Source organism: Mauremys reevesii, linkage group 8, assembly GCF_016161935.1.
Source record: "Mauremys reevesii isolate NIE-2019 linkage group 8, ASM1616193v1, whole genome shotgun sequence".
Classification (NCBI taxonomy): domain Eukaryota; kingdom Metazoa; phylum Chordata; order Testudines; family Geoemydidae; genus Mauremys; species Mauremys reevesii.
In genome coordinates this window covers 63,739,792-63,760,721 of record NC_052630.1, presented here as the reverse complement: position 1 = coordinate 63,760,721, position 20,930 = coordinate 63,739,792, and the positions used below count along the sequence as shown (strand labels likewise).

At 40.4% G+C, this 20,930-nt stretch overlaps 1 protein-coding gene across 4 annotated transcripts in view; it reads left to right on the top strand.

Moving 5' to 3' along the window:
* Positions 1-20,930, top strand: part of KCNT2 (potassium sodium-activated channel subfamily T member 2) — a 292,883-nt gene that overhangs the window by 197,946 nt on the left and 74,007 nt on the right. For 2 of the 4 annotated variants that reach the window (XM_039485104.1, XM_039485103.1), the window contains exons 15-19: positions 4,326-4,475; positions 9,311-9,540; positions 11,312-11,528; positions 15,993-16,098; positions 16,407-16,579. In XM_039485104.1, the coding sequence (XP_039341038.1) occupies positions 4,326-4,475; positions 9,311-9,540; positions 11,312-11,528; positions 15,993-16,098; positions 16,407-16,579 (876 nt within the window). Of the gene's footprint in view, positions 1-4,325; positions 4,476-9,310; positions 9,541-11,311; positions 11,538-15,992; positions 16,099-16,406; positions 16,580-20,930 lie in introns of all 4 variants that reach the window. The other 2 variants (XM_039485102.1, XM_039485106.1) reach the window with 2 other exon arrangements.

Genomic DNA, 20,930 nt, shown 5'->3' with positions numbered 1-20,930 from the left:
TGAAATAAGGCAAGACAGCAAATTAAAACTGATTATTGTTACCTGTCCTAAAGGCATGCATTCATTGATTAGCTGTAATAGAAACATTTAGCATGAATCAGATTAAGTTTTAATTGATTGGATCAATATGGAAAGGTCACAATCATGCAAAGAACAGCTGGCAAAGCCTTGTGATGTTTGTACCTGAGCAGAAACAACAGTAGCGTAGGGTACTATAATCTTGTTAACATTTGACAGAAAGACTCATGTTCCTTCCTGTTTAGAGGAAGATCTAGAGTGGGAGTTGGGACCTAAGTTGGTTTCTTGTACAGGGGATGTGGGTCCTAGTAATGGTGTACTTTAAAAATCACCATGGTCAAAACCACATCACTAAGTCCTCATCTACACTGGCACTGTACAGCGCTGCAACTTTCTCGCTCAAGGGTGTGAAAAAACACCCCGAGTGCTGCAAGTTTCAGCGCTGTAAAGTGGCAGTGTAGACCGTGCACCAGCACTGGGAGCTGTGAGAGGGTGACCAGATGTCCCAATTTTATAGGGACAGTCCCGATTTTGGGGTCTTTTTCTTATATAGGCTCCTATTACCCTTTACCCACTGTCCCAATTTTTCACATTTGCTGTCTGGTCACCCTAAGCTGTGCTCCCCAATGCTGATAGCTACTCCCCTCTCTCCTAGCGCTGGTGCCGTGACTACGCAACCACATTAAAGCGCTGCTAGTGAAGACATACCCTAAGAGACAGCCTCCCAACCCAGGTAACCAGACTTATGGTAGCTCCACTCAAGCTAACACACCAAATATAGTAGTATGGATACTGCAGCATAGAGGGCAGCACAGACTAGCTGCCCAAATCCAAGATCACCTGAACCAACACCTGTGCTAGAATGTCTACATGGTTAGCTCAAGTTAGCATAAGTCTGTCTGTCTGGGCTGGGAGGCATGCTCACAGTTCTAGTATAGACATATCCTACCAGAATGTGGTTCCATCCAGGTGGATTGGGATATTATTCCCAGTTGGTACAGGTCAATTTATACATAGAGGCTACAGTTTTCAGACTAACATCCAAATCTTCTAATTGCAACCTCCCAAATTATGTGTTAAGCCTTAATTGCCCTCATATTTGTTGTTTTCACATGTTTCATGCTCAGTATGTCATATCAGTGAGTGTTAAAAGATGCCTCAAGCAACTTAGCTGTGCTCACTTTTTCCCTAGGATCCTCAATTCCCGATCCCCAACTGTTAGAACATTGGGTGAGGTTAATATACAGTAGCTGGTCATACTACCTGCATCCTGTACACCATCATTGGGTGGGAGTAGGGAGGTATCATCAAATCAGCAGTTGTAGTGCCCATAATCTCTTGCATGCTGGATCACCAGCTGGTAGCTTAATTTTGGGATAGAAAAAGGGACCAACAAGTCAGCTATACTGCAAATACTGACAACCTTGTTCTTATTATGAAAATAAAATACTTGCCACTAGTCTCCAAATAGCTTCCATTGAATCACCTATCACTCTTCCTTCTCCCAAAACTTTTCAAAATTTATAATATTTGATAAACCATAAAAATTTGATTTCCCTCCACTTTAAAGCCCTCCAATACATACAAGTATTTGCATTACTTCACCTGATGATTTAGCTCATTTTAAACCTTGAAAGATAACAATTATTAAAAGATGTAGTATAAAGTTTTGTACATATAAGTCTGATTATTAAATGCATGTTTGTTGATTGTGCTGAAAAATAAGGAAACAGGCTTTGCCCTACAAGTGGTGGCATGATAGGGCTTCTCCCCCAGCACCCCAAAAATTGGAATAATAGAATAATTATGTATAATATCCCTAACATCTAATAAAGTGGTAAATGCACTTTGTCTTCATCTGCTTGGTTATTTCATATACAAAGGAAAGCACAAGCTTTTGTTTTATAAAAACTATCAAGGGTGTTCCCAATGCCGTAGCGCAATATAAAAGTCACTCTACTGCAAACAAAGACAAAGTGTGGAAATTCCATTCAGAGACCAGAATAAAGTCCAGGTTGGGAGAAAGAGGTAGAATAGAAGGGAGTGCAAGGGTCATAAGACGAGTTTAGAACAGGGAGGACTTGGTGAGTCTCAGACAAGGATCTGATGTAGTGTAATAATCACTCTCTTCCATAACTCAGACTATGACTAGGGAGACATGCTGAAGTGATGCCAGGCAGCACAGGGTGCATTTAATTTGTGTGGTGTGGTGTGTGTGTTAGTGTAGGGGGGTGAGGGATAGAGTATGCTACAGGTTCTGCTTGTGTCCAGTGACCACAATAAATAATCCTTTTTATATTAATGACAATAGCATTACTTCTTTAGCTTCAGAGATACAACATCTGGAAGGAAGCCATGGGGTTAGGAAGATTTAGAAAGAGCCTTGTGAATGTTTGAAGGGATATTTGAAGAGGTATAGAGGGACATTGTGAAGACCAAGAGACTGTCAAGTCAAAGGGGGTTGATGGGCAAAGAAGATTAGAGGAACAATTAGGCCTTGTCTACACCCCGGTGGTAAAATCGACCTAATTTACACTACTTCTGTTATGTGAATAACATAACTTAAGTTGACATAGCTTAGGTTGACTTAATGCAGTCTCTACACTGTTCTGTGTCGATGGGAGAGCACTATGCCATCGACTTAGTGGGTCTTCACCAGACCTGCTAAATCAACACCGCTGCATCGATCGCAGCAGTGCTGGTTAACCGATAAGTGTAGACATGGACTTAGAAAGCTATGGAAGTAGGAAGAGTAGAGCAAGGTCCATCAGAGATACATATTGAATAGAGTACCAACTTTGCAACGGAACCTAAAGAATTTTATTCCACTATATAACCAGAAGATAATGTATGTGAACACCTCTAATCAGATACTGTTCCTTAACTTTTTAAAATGTGTCCAAATTTTACAGTTTACATATAAAATCCAAAAAAAATCCACTGTGTGCTGCTGGGCAGGTTAATAATTACTCAATCTTTTTTATGATTGCTATGGCTGCATAACATGCATTTAACTACAATGTCATGAATATTTCATCTGAGAAATTGGAATGGTTAATATGCTTTTAAACACTGCAACAAGGTGAAATAGACATTCATTGAGAAATGCATAGTCCCTGAATGAAGTAAGTAAATTATTGATAAAATCATTCAGCTTATTGGAATATTGAATTATATGCAGATAGTTGTATCTTTTTACTTTTTTTGTTTTTAATTTACTCTATTTTTGTCTTCACAAATCTGTACGAAATATCAATCATATAGTTTTGTTTTTCGAAATGGTTCAAAATCATACATTTACAAAATTCTTCATGAAAAGAAAAAATGTGTACATTAGGTTTTGGAAAGAAGTATAACATTCAGAAAGAAAGGCAAAAATATTTGTTGGTAAAAAAAGTTGTTCAGTCCCCAGCAACGTGCTTTAGGCTGGATTTTGATCTCAGCTCCACAAGATAGATAATGACTTATATTCTGATCCCCATGACCCTGATCCTGAAAAAGGTTCCATGCAATGGGAACCATTAATGGGGCTCCATATGGTCTTAAGTCAGTGGAGTTCCACATGGGCACAAGGTCTGTGTACATTGATGTCATGGCAAAGTTTGAAGACATAAAACCTAATCCTACAATTGCATAGATGGATGACTGAGCACATGTCCATTGTGGCTTCATGTGGGCACAAGCAGCCCACTTGGTTGATGTGAAGTAAAACGTCAGGAGAGCTTTAGCAATCTAAAGAAGTGGCGTGTTCTGAACTGGAGAGTCAGAATAAAGCACAAGGTAGGAATAAACATGTAACTAAATAGCCCTATCCAGGATTAGGCTAAAAACCCTGAACATAGTAAAAACAAAACCACAAATGGGGTATTTTGCCCATAGCCAGATTGACACACATTTGCTTACCCAGTTACCTGGACCTCACACCACTAGTTCTTTTGAAATTTTCTTAATAATCTTTAATGAGAATCCATTTCCAGCTCTTTTGTATTAATAGAAATAGTATAGAAATAGCAATTAATGTACTTACTATGACTGGATTACTTGAAATTCATGTTGTCTCTGCTCTTCGCTATCAAGAAAATGTAGAGATACTTTTAATACACCCATTACTTTAGAACAGCGAATGTTTCCTAATTCATGTAATTAATATCTGCTCATCCCCGCTACTAAGCAAATATTTCTTTCAGTTTAGCTCATGGGGCCTTTCTAATAGACATTTGTAGAAACTATTGCTACAATACTGCTATGATTAATTAGATCTTTTTACATCAAAGTTTAAAATTATTCTCATTATCTGTGTGTTTCAGGGAGGGTCAACAATCACCAGAACAGTGGCAGAAAATGTATGGCCGATGCTCTGGTAATGAAGTGTATCACATTAATCTGGAGGACAGTACGTTTTTTGCTGAATATGAGGGAAAGAGCTTTACATATGCTTCTTTCCATGCACATAAAAAGTATGTTTATTATTAGAGGATTATAAATTCAGATGAATCTTAATTTATGTTGAGTCCATAGAGTAAATATTGCACTGTATTGTTCTGTGTTGTCACTGCCACCTTATGTATTGCTTTTGCTTCTGGTTTTAAATAGCTGCTGACCCTTGTGAACTTTCTTGGACTTTGTATTCTCCTGCCAGTTTTGAGTGTCAAAAAAACCCCGTTTTTGGTCTATATGTACCAGCCTAGCCTTAAGGCAAAAGGAGATTCGTTCTATCTAGGCAGATATCAAGAATGGATATCACAGTCAGGAGATCAACATCTCAATATGGAGTTATCAAAAGTAAACATTCAATACATCCTTTCCCTAGCCGTTACAACTTAAAGGCTTTTTTTCTGAATAGAATCTAAAGAATGCTTAAAATATCTTCTCTGTAGGGACTGGATCTTTCACATCTGTCAAAGGCTAAGTTTATATTTGATGAATCATGAGCAAAATTCACATGGCTATGATGTAGCTGTGGCAGTGCACAGAATAGGCTTCCATCTTGAATGGACCCTTGCAAATCATCTTCCTTTGTCAAGAGGCAGTATGGGAGGATTTAAGTTTCTTAAATCCCTCAAAATTCCATCTTGCAACCTCATTTGGGGTCAGCATGGTGCTCTACTCCTTTCAGCCTCGGCTCGATAAGTCTTCTATAAAAGCATACATTCCTCTTCATGACCCCGTCATTGCAGTCATCTTGTTCTCAACTGGTGCAAGGTTGCAACTTGCCAGGATCTTAAGTATCTCCTAATTTGTGACAAAATCCAAGCAATGGATGTTAAGAATATGCCATAACTTTTGACACTGAAAAGTGTTTAGTGTCCTCCCCTCAGTTGTTTTTAAATGCCATGTTTCTGCTTCATGTAACAGGGTTGTCATCACTACCACATTGACCACTCATATCTTAGTTGTCACGCAGACATCCCACCACTTAGAGTCCTTTGAAAATGCTGAAATGTCACTGACAAGACCAAGCTGATGTGGAACTTCTTCAGTATTTGAATCTCCTGCTGTAAATCAATTACCCAGATAAAACTATTCACTCATTCAGTGCCATTGCCATCTACATGCAGCATTGGCAGGTTAGTAGTTTGTTTCATAGGAGGCATGCATTGCTTTGTTTTTTTCACCCAAGTCTTAAGTCTCATAAATTCTACAGTGTACGACTCTTCCAGCATTAGCTGTACTCAGTCATATCTCTCCCAGTAAAGCAATATCATCATACTTGAGAGCCACTAAAGATGATTTTTTAAATTTCACACCTCCTATGTTGACCTCAGTCTGCTTTGTCATCAGATAGTCTATTGGAACATTATTTAATGTACATGAGAACACATTCCTGGCAAATCAATGCTTCTCTTGAAAACTTGTCTAATACAACCATTGGCCCTTTCACAGCTAGATGTACCATGGTACAGTTCCTCCGCTAAGCATCCCATGCTGATATAGCTGTGTTCACAGTGCTGCAATAACGTTCCACAGATAATATATATAACATAGATCAGGGGTGGTCAATCTGTGGCTCCAGAGCCACGAGGCTCTTCAGAAGTTAATATGTGGCTCCTTGGATAGGCACCAACTCCGGGGCTGGAGCTACAGGCGCCAACTTTCCAATGTGCCGGGGGGTGCTTAACCCCTGGCTCTGCCACAGGCCCTGCCCCCACTCCACCCCTTCCCTCCCTCCCTCTCCCCTGAGCCTGCCATGCCCTTGCTCCTTCCCCCTCCCCCCCAGAGCCTCCAGCATGCCACAAAACAGCTGATCAGGAGGTGTGGGGAGGGAAGGAGGGAGGGGGAGGTACTGATCGGCGGGGCTGCTGGTGGGAGGTGCTGGGAGCAGGGGCGGGGGCTGCTGACATATTACTGTGGCTCTTTGGCAATGTACATTGGTAAAATATGTCCTCTTCTTAAACTCAGGTTGGCTACCCCTGGCATAGATTGTAGATTGACCTGTATGGAAGTCAGAATGATCCTCTCTCATTTTTGGTTTGAGACAATATTTCACTTGGTTCAGTAGTATGATCAATAAACACCTTCCTTGGAATTGACAGCAGTGTTATTACCCTATAATTTGATCAAGTTGATCACTTTTTTTAAAAGCAATAATGTAGCCCCTTTTGCTTTCTTCTGAAATGTGGCTGGTTTCCCAAACTTTTAAGACAACTTTTTGAAGCCAGTGAACTAAATATAGGCTTCCACTTATAAGAAGTTCTGATGAAATAGTCAACACCAGGTGTTTTATCATTTCATAAATGTTTTGCTGGCCTTTTTTCTGATGGATTTTTAGATTAAGTTGTAGTTTACATGATCGGTTCATTAACTCATAATTCATAAAGCATTCCAATGTTTAAATTGTGAATCAATATGCTGGCAGTATTTCCCAATTTTGTCCGTAATTGGTGGAAGAGGCAAATATGGACATCCAATTAGGACTTTCAGACTCTCAGATACACATTTCTGGTCATGTCTTTCAGAGGCTTCATCAATACACTGCAGTGTAACATTCCAGCATTGACTGCGAGCATTCTGATGGACCTCTTGCTCGTTCAAGACTTTTCTCTATTGCCCATTTCCTCCTTTTACTGGCTCGACTCTGACCTTGCAGTGCATCCATTCTGCACCATATCACTTTTTCCTCTCCCATAATTTGATGGTATCATCTGTAATCTAATGTTTGTCATTCTCCTTGGCCCGAGTTGTTCTCCAGCAGTCTGTGAGATAGAATCCCAAAACGAAGTCCACTCTTCCTCTATGGCAGACAGCTAATCATCCACTATGGAATATTTGTTGGAAATGAATACCGCATAACTCTTAGTCATCACAAATCTTATCAACACTGAAAAAATTTGATATAGTACAGTTGTTCTCAAACTTCTGTATTCGTGACCCCTTTCACACAGCAAGCCTCTAAGTGTAGAAGCCCCCCACTTATTACTTAAAACCTTTTTTTTTTATATTTAACACTACAGATGCTCCCCAACTTATGCAAGCATTCCATTCCAGAATGCCTTGCATAAGTTGGGAATGTATACCTGACAATTACGCAAAAAAAAAAAAAGCTTACAGAACTTATGGAACTTTTTCCATAAGTGCGGCTTTCTGTAAGTCAGGTTTGCGTAACCTGGGGAGCATCTGTATTATAAATGCTGGAGGCGAAGCAGGGTTTGGGGCAGAGGCTGAGAGCTCACAGCCTTACACATAATAACCTTGATGGGTCACAGCTCCCAGTTTGAGAACCCCTGATATAGTAGATACCCATCTCTCAAACTTTATTAACAGATCATCATTGTTGCTATTAGGGTTTGATGATCAGATTCCGGAGCAAGAGCAGCACTCGTAAATTCATATACATCCTGAATGAGTTTAGTCAAGGATCTCATTCTGGTTTGAAAACCCAAGATTGCATTGTTGCCCCATGGATACCAAAATGTATACTTATGGCAATTCTTGTGCTGAAACCAGGTAGACATTGAAAATAGTCCATGTGTAGACATACACCATCATCTGATTTCTCTTCTGATAAACTGTATGATCCCAGTACCAGTTCAAATTCAGTTCTATCATGGCCAATTCTCATGTTCATATCTCCTGCTACAACAATATGCAGTTGGAGTGATGTACTATATACAATGTCATTCAACGTGGCATAAAAAGCCTCTTTTTCAGCATCAGGCCTTGCATCAGCTGGAGCACATGCACTAATAATTACTGAACATTCTACCTTAAACTGAAAATGACAGCTATCAAGTACGGAGAGCAAGCCTGCCAAGGCAGTATGGCAGATTGCACTTTCAGGGACAAAAATCAGAGGGACATCAATGTGCTTGTCAGATGCATCACAGGAGTGCAACAATCAAAAGATCGATGAGTCAGTTGTGCTCCCATCGTTCAAATTCCATTACGTCTCTGGCACACTGCAGATATAAACATTCAACCTTTCCATTTCTTTACCCAAGAATCATTCCCTCTCCCCCACATCTTTTAATGGTCAAACATTCCACCGTCCCATCCTCAGAAATTAGGGTCTGATTCATCAGTCTTACCTCATTTATTGACAATCGAGGCTATATTTTCAGATCACCTTAACCTCAGATGTGTCCTAACAAATTTTGAACACATTCATTTGTACAAGCTTATGCTGAGTATGCGTGCACAAATGTCAGTTTCGTGTATATTACCTTCATTCTGGTAAAAAAGATGGTTGCTAATAAAATAAATCAATTGATAAAGAGTGTATAAATAGATTATTAGGGTTTTTAAATATTGTAATAAGAATGTACAAATTTAATTTATCCTGCAATCATATTTATATACGAGTTCATTTTCAACATTATAAAATTAGAACAGTGGCTCTCTTTTTTTAATTCCTTATTGTCTACTAAAGATTAAGACTAAATTATGGGAGAGTGGGGAATCTGAAAACTATTCCATTGACAGGTGAATAATGGAACAGCTTAGTATGATGAATTAACAGAGTTCCATACATCTGTTGTATTCTCAGAAGGGTCTATATGTCTGATATAAGAAATTAACTGGCCCAACATCGGAAGAATACTGCTATAGAATAAAAAGGTTTTGGAGTGCTTTGGAATTCATAACTCCCAAGGAACTGTGCTTGATCACAGATGGCCTGTTTTGGGAATAATTTTATTAAATACTGTATTTTCAAATATTTGTTTTCCAAGAATGTTCATGTTTTGACTCTGCAGCATGTAAGTAACACTAAATTAAGGATCCATTATTGTAATCTGCAATTTGTGTTTTGTTAAGTTACATTCAATAAACCATGTATTTTCCTTCTTTAATTAAGGTTTGGAGTCTGTTTGATTGGTGTTAGGAGGGAAGATAACAAAAACATTTTGCTGAATCCAGGCCCTCGATATATTATGAGTGCTACAGATATATGTTTTTATATCAACATCACTAAAGAAGAAAATTCAGCTTTTAAAAAGCAAGAACAGCACAGAAAAAATAATGAATCCAAGTCATACTATCATGGACCTTCTAGGTTGCCCTTGCACAGTGTAATTGCCAGTATGGGTAAGTACAGGTAAATCTCAAAATATTCTGAAACTATAGAAAAGAAAGCTCAAAAATGTACTACACTAAAACTGCAAAGCTATTTTAAAAGAAAATGCCCTATGAGATGGGAAACATTTTTCCTTTGTTAGGTTTAAATGTACATATTCAATTAAAAAAAATAAAGGGTTCCAACAAGATTGACATCAATGGCATACTCTTGCTATATACAGAAATAAAACATCACATGTAAATGTATGCAAATGAGAATACTCTCTAACAAGCCACTTGCCAAGGAAACTCATAAGGTTATTTAAAAACTCCACAAAGTTCAGACCAGATCCCAGGTGGTGCAAAGCAGCTGAAATATCAATTTAACAAGCCAGTGAAGAGGTCCCCGACTCAGGGGCGGCTCTAGCTTTTTTGCCACCGCAAGTACGGCAGTCAGGCAGCCTTCGGCGGCTTGCCTGCAGGAGGTCCCTGGCCCCGCGAATTGCCGCTGAATCCACAGGACCGGCGAACCTTCCGCAGGCAAGCTGCTGCAAGCTGCCTGACTGCTGCCCTCGCAGGGACAGGCAGTGCCCCCCCCCATGGCTTGCCGTCCCAGGCACGCGCTTGGAGCGCTGGTGCCTGGAGCCACCGCTGTCCTGAGCATGGAAGAAATTCCAGGTGATCAAGCAACCACACCAGCTCCCATGTCACTCAGCAAGCTGAAAGTGCATGTCCAAGCAGGAAAAAAAGGGTGACCATTTAGGACCACAGACATGGTCAGAAGCTAGTGCCTAAAATAGGCTATTATCCTAGTGAGTGCCAGGATTAGGATGAGAGCATAGAAGTGTCATAAAACCACCTGTGTCATTGTTTCCCTTCTCCTCCACTAAGTTTAGGTTGGCAGAGTCCAGAACTCAGGCCTGTAGCAAATACTGAAAGTGTGTAGTCACAAAAGGCTGCAGTCTCTTGCTGTCTATAAACACTATAATTCATAATTCAAGATACAAGTTTAATTGATACATTTGATGGCAATCTAGCTAAAATGTACCGACAGTCTAAAATATCTCGTGCAATGAATTCCCATATGCAAAAGATGAATTCCCATAGTTTGTACATTCATATGAATATGACAAGCTAATTCACTACAAATTGGCCTGATATTAAATGCTAATCAGTCCGATCAATATTATTCCCATTTGTTGTACAAGGAAGCAGTATCTCTTACTGGCATAAATTAGGAGGTAAAACCCCAATGTCCAGATCACCAGATATTATTTTAGTCCATCAAACAACTCAGATTATTTTGTTTCCAGAAATATTATGTAACAGAACCAGGAAGAACAAAGGCATTAAGAGTCAAGGTGTCAGATTCTATTCTCATTTACACAATTGGAAATCTTAAATTTCTCTGGTTATAATATTCAATTTTATTAAGTCAAATTCCTTATTATGGATATATAACAGCATTTGTAAATTCAATATAATATGCAATTTATTTGTGCATATATTCTCACAGCCTGATTGCATGGAATATGTTTTTAAATACCATAGACTGATATGTATTTGGAAAAAAATAATGTATTACCATATTAATGAGAAACTGCCTTGTATATTGTTCAGTGCCGTAAGGCTATACTGGCTGTAGCTTAAACATTATATTTTAATGTAGTTTTTATACATAGCCAAAACAGACATTATTTGAATATTTGGTTGTGTTTTAGATCATCCATAATAAGCATAATTTACCCTTTTTTAAATGTTTAACTGACTTGTACATTGAGAGCTGATTCTGATGTTTCAGGGACCGTGGCTATAGATTTACAAGATACAGGATGTAGATCTTCCAGTGGACCTACCCTAACCCTTCCTTCAGAGGGAAGTAAAAATGGCAGAAGATCTAGCATAGCACCTGTTTTGGAGGTTGCAGACTCCTCATCACTTCAAGCGTGTGATCTTCTAAGTGACCAGTCAGAGGATGAAACTACTCCATCAGATGATGACATTTCTACAGGTTTAGAGTATGTACAGTTAATGTAAACAGGACATTACTATTCATAAATGCTAATACTGGGTAAAGGTAGAGAGCAGTTCTGTTCCCATTGAAGCCAATGCGGACAGGATTGCAGCTCTTCTTCTGAAGAGCGATATTCCATTTAATGAAACAAAAGTGCAGCCAATTTCTGTGTGGTCATATCACATCATCTGTAGTGATAAGACATGAGGCCCAAGGGCGAAGTGATTTCCTCTTCACAAGTGCAATCACGAATTGGTCAAAGCTTCTTAAGGGTATTTTGAAATGAGAAAAACATTCCCACTCATGCTGGACATCTGTGACACTCAGGCCTGGTCTACACTAGGCGTTTAAACCGGTTTTAGGAGCGTAAAACCGATTTAACGCCACACCCGTCCACACTGAGAGGCCCTTTATATTGGTATAAAGGGCTCTTTAAACTGGTTTCTGTACTCCTCCCTAACGAGAGGAGTAGCGCTAGTATCGGAATTACCATATCGGATTAGGGTTAGTGTGGCCGCGGATCGACGGTATTGGCCTCCGGGCGGTATCCCACAGTGCACCACTGACCGCTCTGGACAGCAATCTGAACTCGGATGCAGTGGCCAGGTAGACAGGAAAAGCCCCGCGAACTTTTGAATATTTTCTGTTTGCCTAGCGTGGAGCTCAGATCAGCACGTGTGGCGATGCAGTTAAAAATCAAAATAAAGAAAGAGCTCCTGCATGGACCATGCGGATGTGATCGCTGTAAGGGCAGGCAAATCTATTCTATCAGCGCTCCGTTACAGAAGACGAAATTCAAAATCATTTTAAAAAAATCTTCAGACAGACGCCATAGCAGGGGCTCAGCGCACTGCTGCGTGACAAACGTAACGGAAAGCCAAAGAATCAAATGGACGCTCATGGACTGGAGGACTCAAGCTATCCCACAGATCCTGCAGTCTCCGAAAAGTATTTGCATTCTTGGCTGAGCTCCAAATGCTTCTAGGGTCAAACACAGTGTCCGTGGTGGGTCAGGGCATAGCTCGGCAATTTACGCACCCCACCCACCCACCCCCAGAAGTGAAAGGGAAAACAATCCTCTCTTGACTCTTTAACATGTCACCCTATCTTTACTGAATGCTGCAGATAGACCCGATGCTGCAGCACTCAACACCAACATCCTTGCTCCCCCCCGCCATGGGTGGCTGATGGTGCAATACGACTGGTAGCCGTCCTCATCATCAGCCTATTGGCACATGGGGCAGTGCAAAAGGACTGGTAACCATGCAGACTAGCATCGGTGAGGTCTATCAAGGGTGCCTGGCCCTAATTTTTCCTGGTAGATGGTGCAGTATGGCTGATAACCATCGTCGTCATAGCAACAGGGGGCTGAGCTCTGTCAGCCCCCACCCTTCATGTGTAAAAAAAAGATTCAATTGCCCCTGGACTAGCAGAGGGATGCTGGGCTCCTCTCCTCCACACTCCTTACTGTCCTGTCTGGACTATCATAGCAGCTGGAGGCTGCCTTCCACTCATTTCTCACTAACAAGTCAGTGTGTCTTATTCCTGCATTCTTTATTACTTCATCACACAAGTGGGGGGACAATGCTACAGTAGCCCAGGAAGGCTGGGGGAAGAATGGAATCAACAGGTGGGGTTGTTGCAGGAGCACCCCCATGTGATTAGCATACAGCTCATAATTTCTGCATTATCTGACACAGAGCAGCTGTGCTCTCTGATACAGTGGTTCTCTAGTACACTTGCCCATATTCTAGGCCGGACTGATTCTATTTTTAGATACCAAAAAGGAGGGATTGACTCTGGGAGTCATTCCCAATTTTGGCTTTTGCGCCCCTGGCTAAGAGCAGCCAGGGGCACTTATGACAGCAGCAAATGGTGCAAAACAACTGGTAGCCATGATCATCTTTTTACCAATTTATGGATTGGTAGATGGTGCAGTATGGCTGGTAACCATCTCTGCTGTCATGCAAAAGCAAAAGCATGCTGCTGTGTAGCGCTGCTGAATTGCCTCTGTGAGCGGCATCTAGTACACATACGGTGACAGTCACAAAAGGCAAAACAGGCTCCATGATTGCCATACTATGGCATCTGCCAGGGCAATCCAGGGAAAAAAGGCGCGAAATGCTTGTCTGCCGTTGCTTTCCCAGAGGAAGGAGTGACTGACGACATTTACCCAGAACCAGCCGCGACAATGATTTTTGCCCCATCAGGCACTGGGATCTCAACCCGGAAATTCCAAGGGGCGGGGGATGCTGCGGGAACTATGGGATAGCTATGGAATAGCTACCCACAGTGCAACGCTCCAGAAGTCGATGCTAGCCTCGGACCGTGGACGCACACCACCGATTTAATGTGTTTAGTGTGGCCGCGAGCACTCGATTTTATACAATCTGTTTTACAAAACCGGTTTATGCAAATTCGGAATAGTCCCGTAGTGTAGACGTACCCTCAATAACAAAGACCTTGTTGTGTTAGGAATTTTAAAGCTATTTCATAAACACACACAAATTCACATACCTGGCAATGTCTCCCTATAGCACATAGTTTTTGGAGTACTTCAGGCATGACTCAGCTGACTAGGAAACAAAACTGAATATTTCGGTCTAAAGAATGAAATGACTTTTTAATAGAGGAAGGTCCACTGACATCAGAGAGATCAGATTCCAACCTTTAAAGAGGGGAATTGTGGGGCACTGCACAGGACTCTCCAGCATAGTATAAATTGTGTCGTAAAAGTGTGAATGCATGAATATTGGCAACAAGAAAGCAGCAGTAGTAAAGAAAAAAAAACCTGCAACATTTTATTCAAGTGTTTATTAGTTTGTTACTGAAATAAAAAATGCTTTAGTGAAATAAACTGAGGGCTCAATCCTGCAAATACTCATTCATGTGAGTAATTTGACTCAATAGGATTACTTACAGGAATAAAAAAATTGCCATAATGGATTAAATCAGAGGTCTTTCTAGTCCAGTTTGTCATCTGTGTCTGTGTCAGGGACAGGGTGAGGGTCAACTGGCCTAGGAGTTAGCATCAGGCCTGGGCTGAGTATCTAGGAGCCAATTACCAAGAATCAGGCCAAGGCCAGGAGATCAGAATCAAGAGACTAAACAGAGGACAGGGATCAAGAGTTTGTTACCAACAGTCAGGAAACTGGAAGGTCAGAATCAGAAGGCAGGAACATGTAATCACAAAACTAGGAGTCAATAGCAGTGTATAGTCCGGTTGTATGGACAACTTCTAGGGCACATTTACACGTACCTCCGGAGCGATCAATCCAGCGGGGGTTAATTTATTACATCTAGTGAAGACACAATAAATTGACCACCGGACACTCTCCCGTCAACTCCGGTACTCCACTGGGACGAGAAGCATAGGCGGAGTCGACGGGGGAGTGTCAACAGTCAACCTACCGCAGTGAAGACACCACGGTAAGTAGATCTAAGTACATCAATTTCAACTATATTATTCATGTTATTCACATAGCTGAAGTTGTGTAACTTAGATTGATCCCTCTGCCAGCATAGACCAGGCCCCAGTTTCGTCCTCCCAATCAGGAGCCTTGGAGCTCTCCCAATCAGAACATAGGGGTGAGGCTTGTGCCTCAATTTGGGTTTTTGGGTCTGTACCAGCTGTTGTCTACAAGCTGCAGGGTGGAAGATTGGAACATGACAACTCCCATAACCCTCCATGGACCTGGGCTCAAACTGCTATCAGCTGCCTCAAAGGAAAAAGAAAGAAAATCTGTAGTGGAGAATCATGGAATGAACTGCCAAGAAGAGAAATTTCTTCCTAAACTTGTCAGTTTGTTTACACCCTAAAGTATAAGGATTTATAGCCCATCTATTCTCCCGCTAGTATAACTGTTGATATTCTCATGCATATACATTTCTAGCAGGAATCAGAAAAGGGTTAAACTCTTGGAATTAATCCTTTTTGCTGCAAGCTAGGTTGCTATTACAGATTGTATTAGATTTTCCAGCTGATCAGCATTAGGATCAGCTTAACTTTTAAGTGTTATATAGCAGCCAGAAATATCTTGAACACCGTCCATCTACTTTCTATGCTGAAAATCCATGCTGGTGCCATAAGACAGCAGGAAGTGGACTGACACTTAAAGTTGTTTAGATGAGGAACTTATCAGCCTAACAAACAAACAACCCATATCATCCCCTCACAATGTCACCACTTATTAATTTTACTGAATTTTATATATATGCCTATAAGCCACAAGCTATTGTCCTTTTGATCTTTATTAGAAATAGGGGTTGTTTTGTTTTGATTGCTTATATAGGAAACACTAGTTGTATTTATTTTGTTTAATTTCATATTTAGTTATGTATGATTATATACATTAATACTTGCCTCTGTTTGCTATTCCACAAATAGTAGTAATAAAAATTTAGACCTGTTTGGTCTACAGTTGTTAAATTGTTGACAATATTCAGAACTGTTTCTCTACTCTTCTAGGTATGCTAAAGGTTATCCTCCTTACTCTCCTTATATTGGAAGTTCTCCCACATTTTGCCATCTGCTGCATGAAAAAGTGCCATTTTGTTGTTTGAGACTGGACAAGGTAAAAAGTTTGTGTTAATGGATAGCCCCCTGTGTTAAACAGGCTCATTTGTTTGTTGTGGCCAAACACAATTTTGTCCTTGTCTGCACTTGCAGATAAGCAGCATTCAGCACCCGTTCCGCTACAACCAATGCTGACACACAGCATTGCTAACAGATGTTTGTAAAGCTCAGACAAGACTACGTTCTTTATCATTTCAACTGACACATTTTAGCTTAGGAAGTGAAAAATCACCTCTAATATTGTTATCCCTGAATATCAACTCCTATCCAAAGCCACTGAGTTTTTGTTTTCTATACTGGTTTTAGGGGTGCCAACATAACTACTATGAAGATGCCAAAGCCTATGGATTCAAAAATAAATTGATTATAGTTGCAGCAGAGACAGCTGGAAATGGCTTATACAACTTTATTGTTCCACTCAGAGCTTATTACAGACCAAAGAAAGAACTCAACCCTATAGTATTACTTCTGGATAACCCGTAAGTTTATTTTTAAGAAAATTATTTACTATACAAATAAGTGTTTAAATCTGAATATATGCATTGTCTGTGGTTGATGGTCACATTTCATGTGACCAATTTAAATAAAAAAACATTGTGGCACATACATCTTTAAAGCAAGAGTGGATGCAAGGATGATATCACATGTGTGTTGTGCAGTAAGGACCTAATATAACTCTCAGTGAAGTCAAAGGGAGTCTTTCCACTGACTACAGTGGGAGTTGGATCAGGACCTAGCACAATACAGTTCTCAGTATGGTAACACCAGGAAGGAAGGAAAAGCAGAGAAATCGGAGTACTATTAATTATAAAATAGGTTGTAAAATCATTTAAAATTCTAAAATTTTAGGAGATAGATGCAATATTTAAATTGCAATTTAACATGTGAAAGTAATCTTAACTGCTCTACATTTCAGCTGTAGATTGAATTTCTCAGTTTCCTGTCTGCATCCATCTTTTCCCAGCCTACAGAGCACCTAGGGGAGCACTATTTTATTCACATTGTTGACCTGCACATTAGGAGCCCGTTTGTCCTTTCAAGACACTGACTCAGATCTAAGCCCACTCAGGCCTCTGAACAAGTTTGCGTATGGTTTGCCCAGTAAATAGTAATTACCGGTATAGTACTATTTGACTGGTCTATCAATTAAATGCAGAAGACAGAGCCTATACTAACTAAGCATATTTTTATTACTGCTTAATTCAAAGATGATCAATACTATAGACTGTAAATGCCTTTTGGGAAATATCTCTGTCCACTGATTGCCAAATAAAACCACAGAACAACAAACATTCATTAATGCACTTATGGCTCAGTTGTGCCATTAAGTTGCAGTCCTGATTTAAGGCTGATATAGATCCTCATCATCTCAGGAACAGCTGTAGGAGGAATTGTAACATAGGGAACAACTGTGCCATTGCCTCATCTCCTCCCCAATGCCCTTTGGAGACACTAGAAGGAAACAGTTCCTTCTTGTGTTCCCCCCATGAAGAGATTACATTTGTTCTTGGCTCTTATACAAGAAGGGCAGAATGCTCCTTGCACTGTCCTCCACCTCACTCCCATGTCAGGGCAAGGCAAAATCTGTCCCTTTATAGCGATGGCTGAAAATGGTGTGTGTCATGCAGGTACACTGACTTGTCACATTAAAAAGGGTCTATCTGCACTGTTTATGTGCTTCAGTTTCTGGGGGCGGGAGGGAGGCAGAGGTCAAATAACGAAGTGCGTATTTTTTTAGTTTCATAACATAATTTAACCCTCTGGGCATGCTGCTTTTCTTTCTAAAATAATACCTGGCTACTTTTAACATTAATTGTTGCTTGGTATACTAGGGTGGAAATAAAGGTCAAAATCTAGAAACTTTTTTCCAGTCTTAAGCAATCTGCTCTCTCAGTGTAATGACTGTCAGTGTTTTGACTGATATTTCACAAGCTCTTTACCTTATCACAAAGTAGTGCACTCACTGCTTTTGTGCCGCAGCTGTTAACATTCCTTTCTGCTGTCTCTCACAGTAATGATTCATCTTCTACTTCTGCAATGACTGATAGAAATCACCTGATGTCTGGAAGGATTTTCCAGTCTGAAAAGGTCAGATCAAGATAGTGTGGTCCAAAAGGGCTGGTGGAACATGTAACATGTGGTATTTAGGTTTCAGGAAAATGGGAAACAAGGGATCATAAAAAAGATTGTATGCACTAAGAACCAAACTTCCCTTCTATGGCTTCATTCAGAGGCATAAAGTGTATTGTACAAAATATAAAGTGGTATACAGGTGGTAAAACTCTAAAACATCCAGAAACTCAGTTCCAATAAGCACTTGAAATACCAAAATATTTATTTTTGATCTTTTGGAAGTTTTCCCATTCTATGATCCCCCATTATTCTGTCTCTGCCCCAACCTTCTGTTGGGGAGAAGGTGTCTTCTCTTCTGGCAGGAACACTTTCCAAGAGAGGCTTGGTAGCCACCACTGCCACTCACAGAAATCTATTAGGATGGGCTCTGGCTCCCTCCCAAGGCAAGATGTTTAACTTGAGAATCTCCATGTCTGTCACCCAGCCACATGTGTCTAGGAGGTGTAGCTGGGTGTTCTCTTCCTTCCTTCCAAGAAAGACTCTTCCGAAGTTGGCTAAAAAAAATTCTTCTCTCCCACAAGAAGCATTTTCTCTTCCCCCAGAAGTAGCAGGCCATGGTTCTGGGCTTTTTCAGCCCATATGGCTAATGCTGGGGGTTCCATGATAGTATCTAGACAGAGCTCACAGCATACTTTATGGGGCCTCCCATATGCATATGCATTTTGGGGCGCTAATGCAAGGGAAGCCTCAGGAAGGAATAGCAGGAACAGCAGAGTGAGATTAAGTTTAACTAAACTCATTTCAAACCTCATGAACAGTTTGGGTCCAGTCCAGGTTGGTTAATATTTGGGCTGAGCCAGTTTTCCCACATCTAGTATAAAACTGGAAATCAGCTAGCATTTGTGAGGGGAGACTAGAGTGCTATATCTGTTCATAATTTACAACATACACACTTTCTAAAATTCAGCACAATCTTAGTATTTTAAGCCTTTAACTGCACTTCATTTCATCTAGCTCACTTAGATTTCTTTAAAATTCCTGACCTTTAATGGGTGGGGGTTTCTATTTGCCTTTTCTGAATGAGTACTTTCCATTCAAGCACAGCTTATTTTGTGGGGGGTGGAGGTTTGAAAATTAATAGCTGTGTACTTTAGAGAGCTATATAATTTCCATTTTCAATGAGGAGCTTCATTGATGCACCATCCCTCCCAACTTGCTCCCCTTGCAGTGTTTTCTGAGCATATACGATCTGTTCCAAGTATTCCATTCAGCTACAGAAACAGGGCAAGTTTCCCACTTAATTCCCATTAATACTATAGAAGAGAATAATTCCCTAACACGGTGAGCATGATGTAGCCTCTTTGGACCATGTTATAGTGTTTCAATAAGTCCAAGGTAAACAAAACTTGGAACCAAAAAACTTGGAACCTTTAGGCTGCACCATGATAAAAAGAGGTCAGCTGCATAAATTGAATCCTGGTTCAGATTCCAGGCCCTATTCTCAGGGGCGGCTCTATGTATTTTGCCACCCCAAGCATGGCAGTCAGGTGGCTTTCAGCGGCGCGCCTGTGGGAGGTCCTCTGGTAACATGGATTCGGCGGCATGCTCATGGCGACTGGCAAGCCGCCCCCCACGGCTTGCCGCCCCAGGTACGCGCTTGGTGCGCTGGTGCCTGGAGCCGCCCCTGCCTACTCTCCTCTGGATGTATGTGCCATTGTCCCATCTCTAGTATAAATAATTTCACTTTACAGAATCTGAAATCAGTCAGAGTGGGTTCCACTTCCCCCAATACAGATTTCTTGTAGGACAGTACATAATGGTGTTAGTGTATCATAGTTCTGTTTATTCCAGTAATGAACATCATAAACACACACACACACACACCAGAAGAGATCTATAAAAATTATCCTTTAAAAATTATGGTTAGCAAGTTTCAAGTAAGATTGGTCTTTAAGAACACACATGAAAGTGTACAGTGCCCTCTAGTGTTTTCCTGTACTCTGGTTTCAGGTCCATGCTTTTGTTTTTTTACACTCTTTGATAGTTTACTTTTATTATTTTAGTTTTTTTTTTGCTGAAGATTGAAAAATGCCAGTTTTGTTTGCATAAAATTATTCCATCTTACCATTAAATGAAAGCTGTGCTCTCTGCTTAAGCTCTTAGCAAGATGACACCTAGCCAGCTGGAGCAGGTTCTGTGCAAAGCACTCAGCTGAATTACCGTAAATATAAGGACACTGCAATCAGTCCACCACACTTTTCACATCTTATGGCAATACGGTGAAATCCTGGCCCCACTGAAGTCAATGGGAGTTTTGCCATTGACTTCAAATGAGTTAGGATTTCACCCCCTGTAAATTGGCATGTATCCCTTTGTTTGTTAACAGATGCAATTTTCAGTAGTGTGCATGTTTAGATATGTCCCCATTTCATGCTGATTAAAATTTCGTCTGCTATCACTGTACTTTCCGTATCTAGGAAAGAAAAAGGTGTAAGACTTATAGTACAATACAGAAAGAGTACAGTAGAAAACTATTTTACCTTTTCTTTCTTATAAGGAAATTTGAGATTAAAATTAGCTTTTGACCTTTATTTCCACCCTAGTATGTCAAGCAACAATTACAGTGTTAAAAGTAGCCAACTATTATTTTAGAAGGGGTGGAAGGGAAAGAAAAATGCAGACAGTTGGGAGAAATTATAAGGCAAGGTCCATAGCTGGGGTAAAATTGATTTTAATGGAACTATAATAGTTGAAACA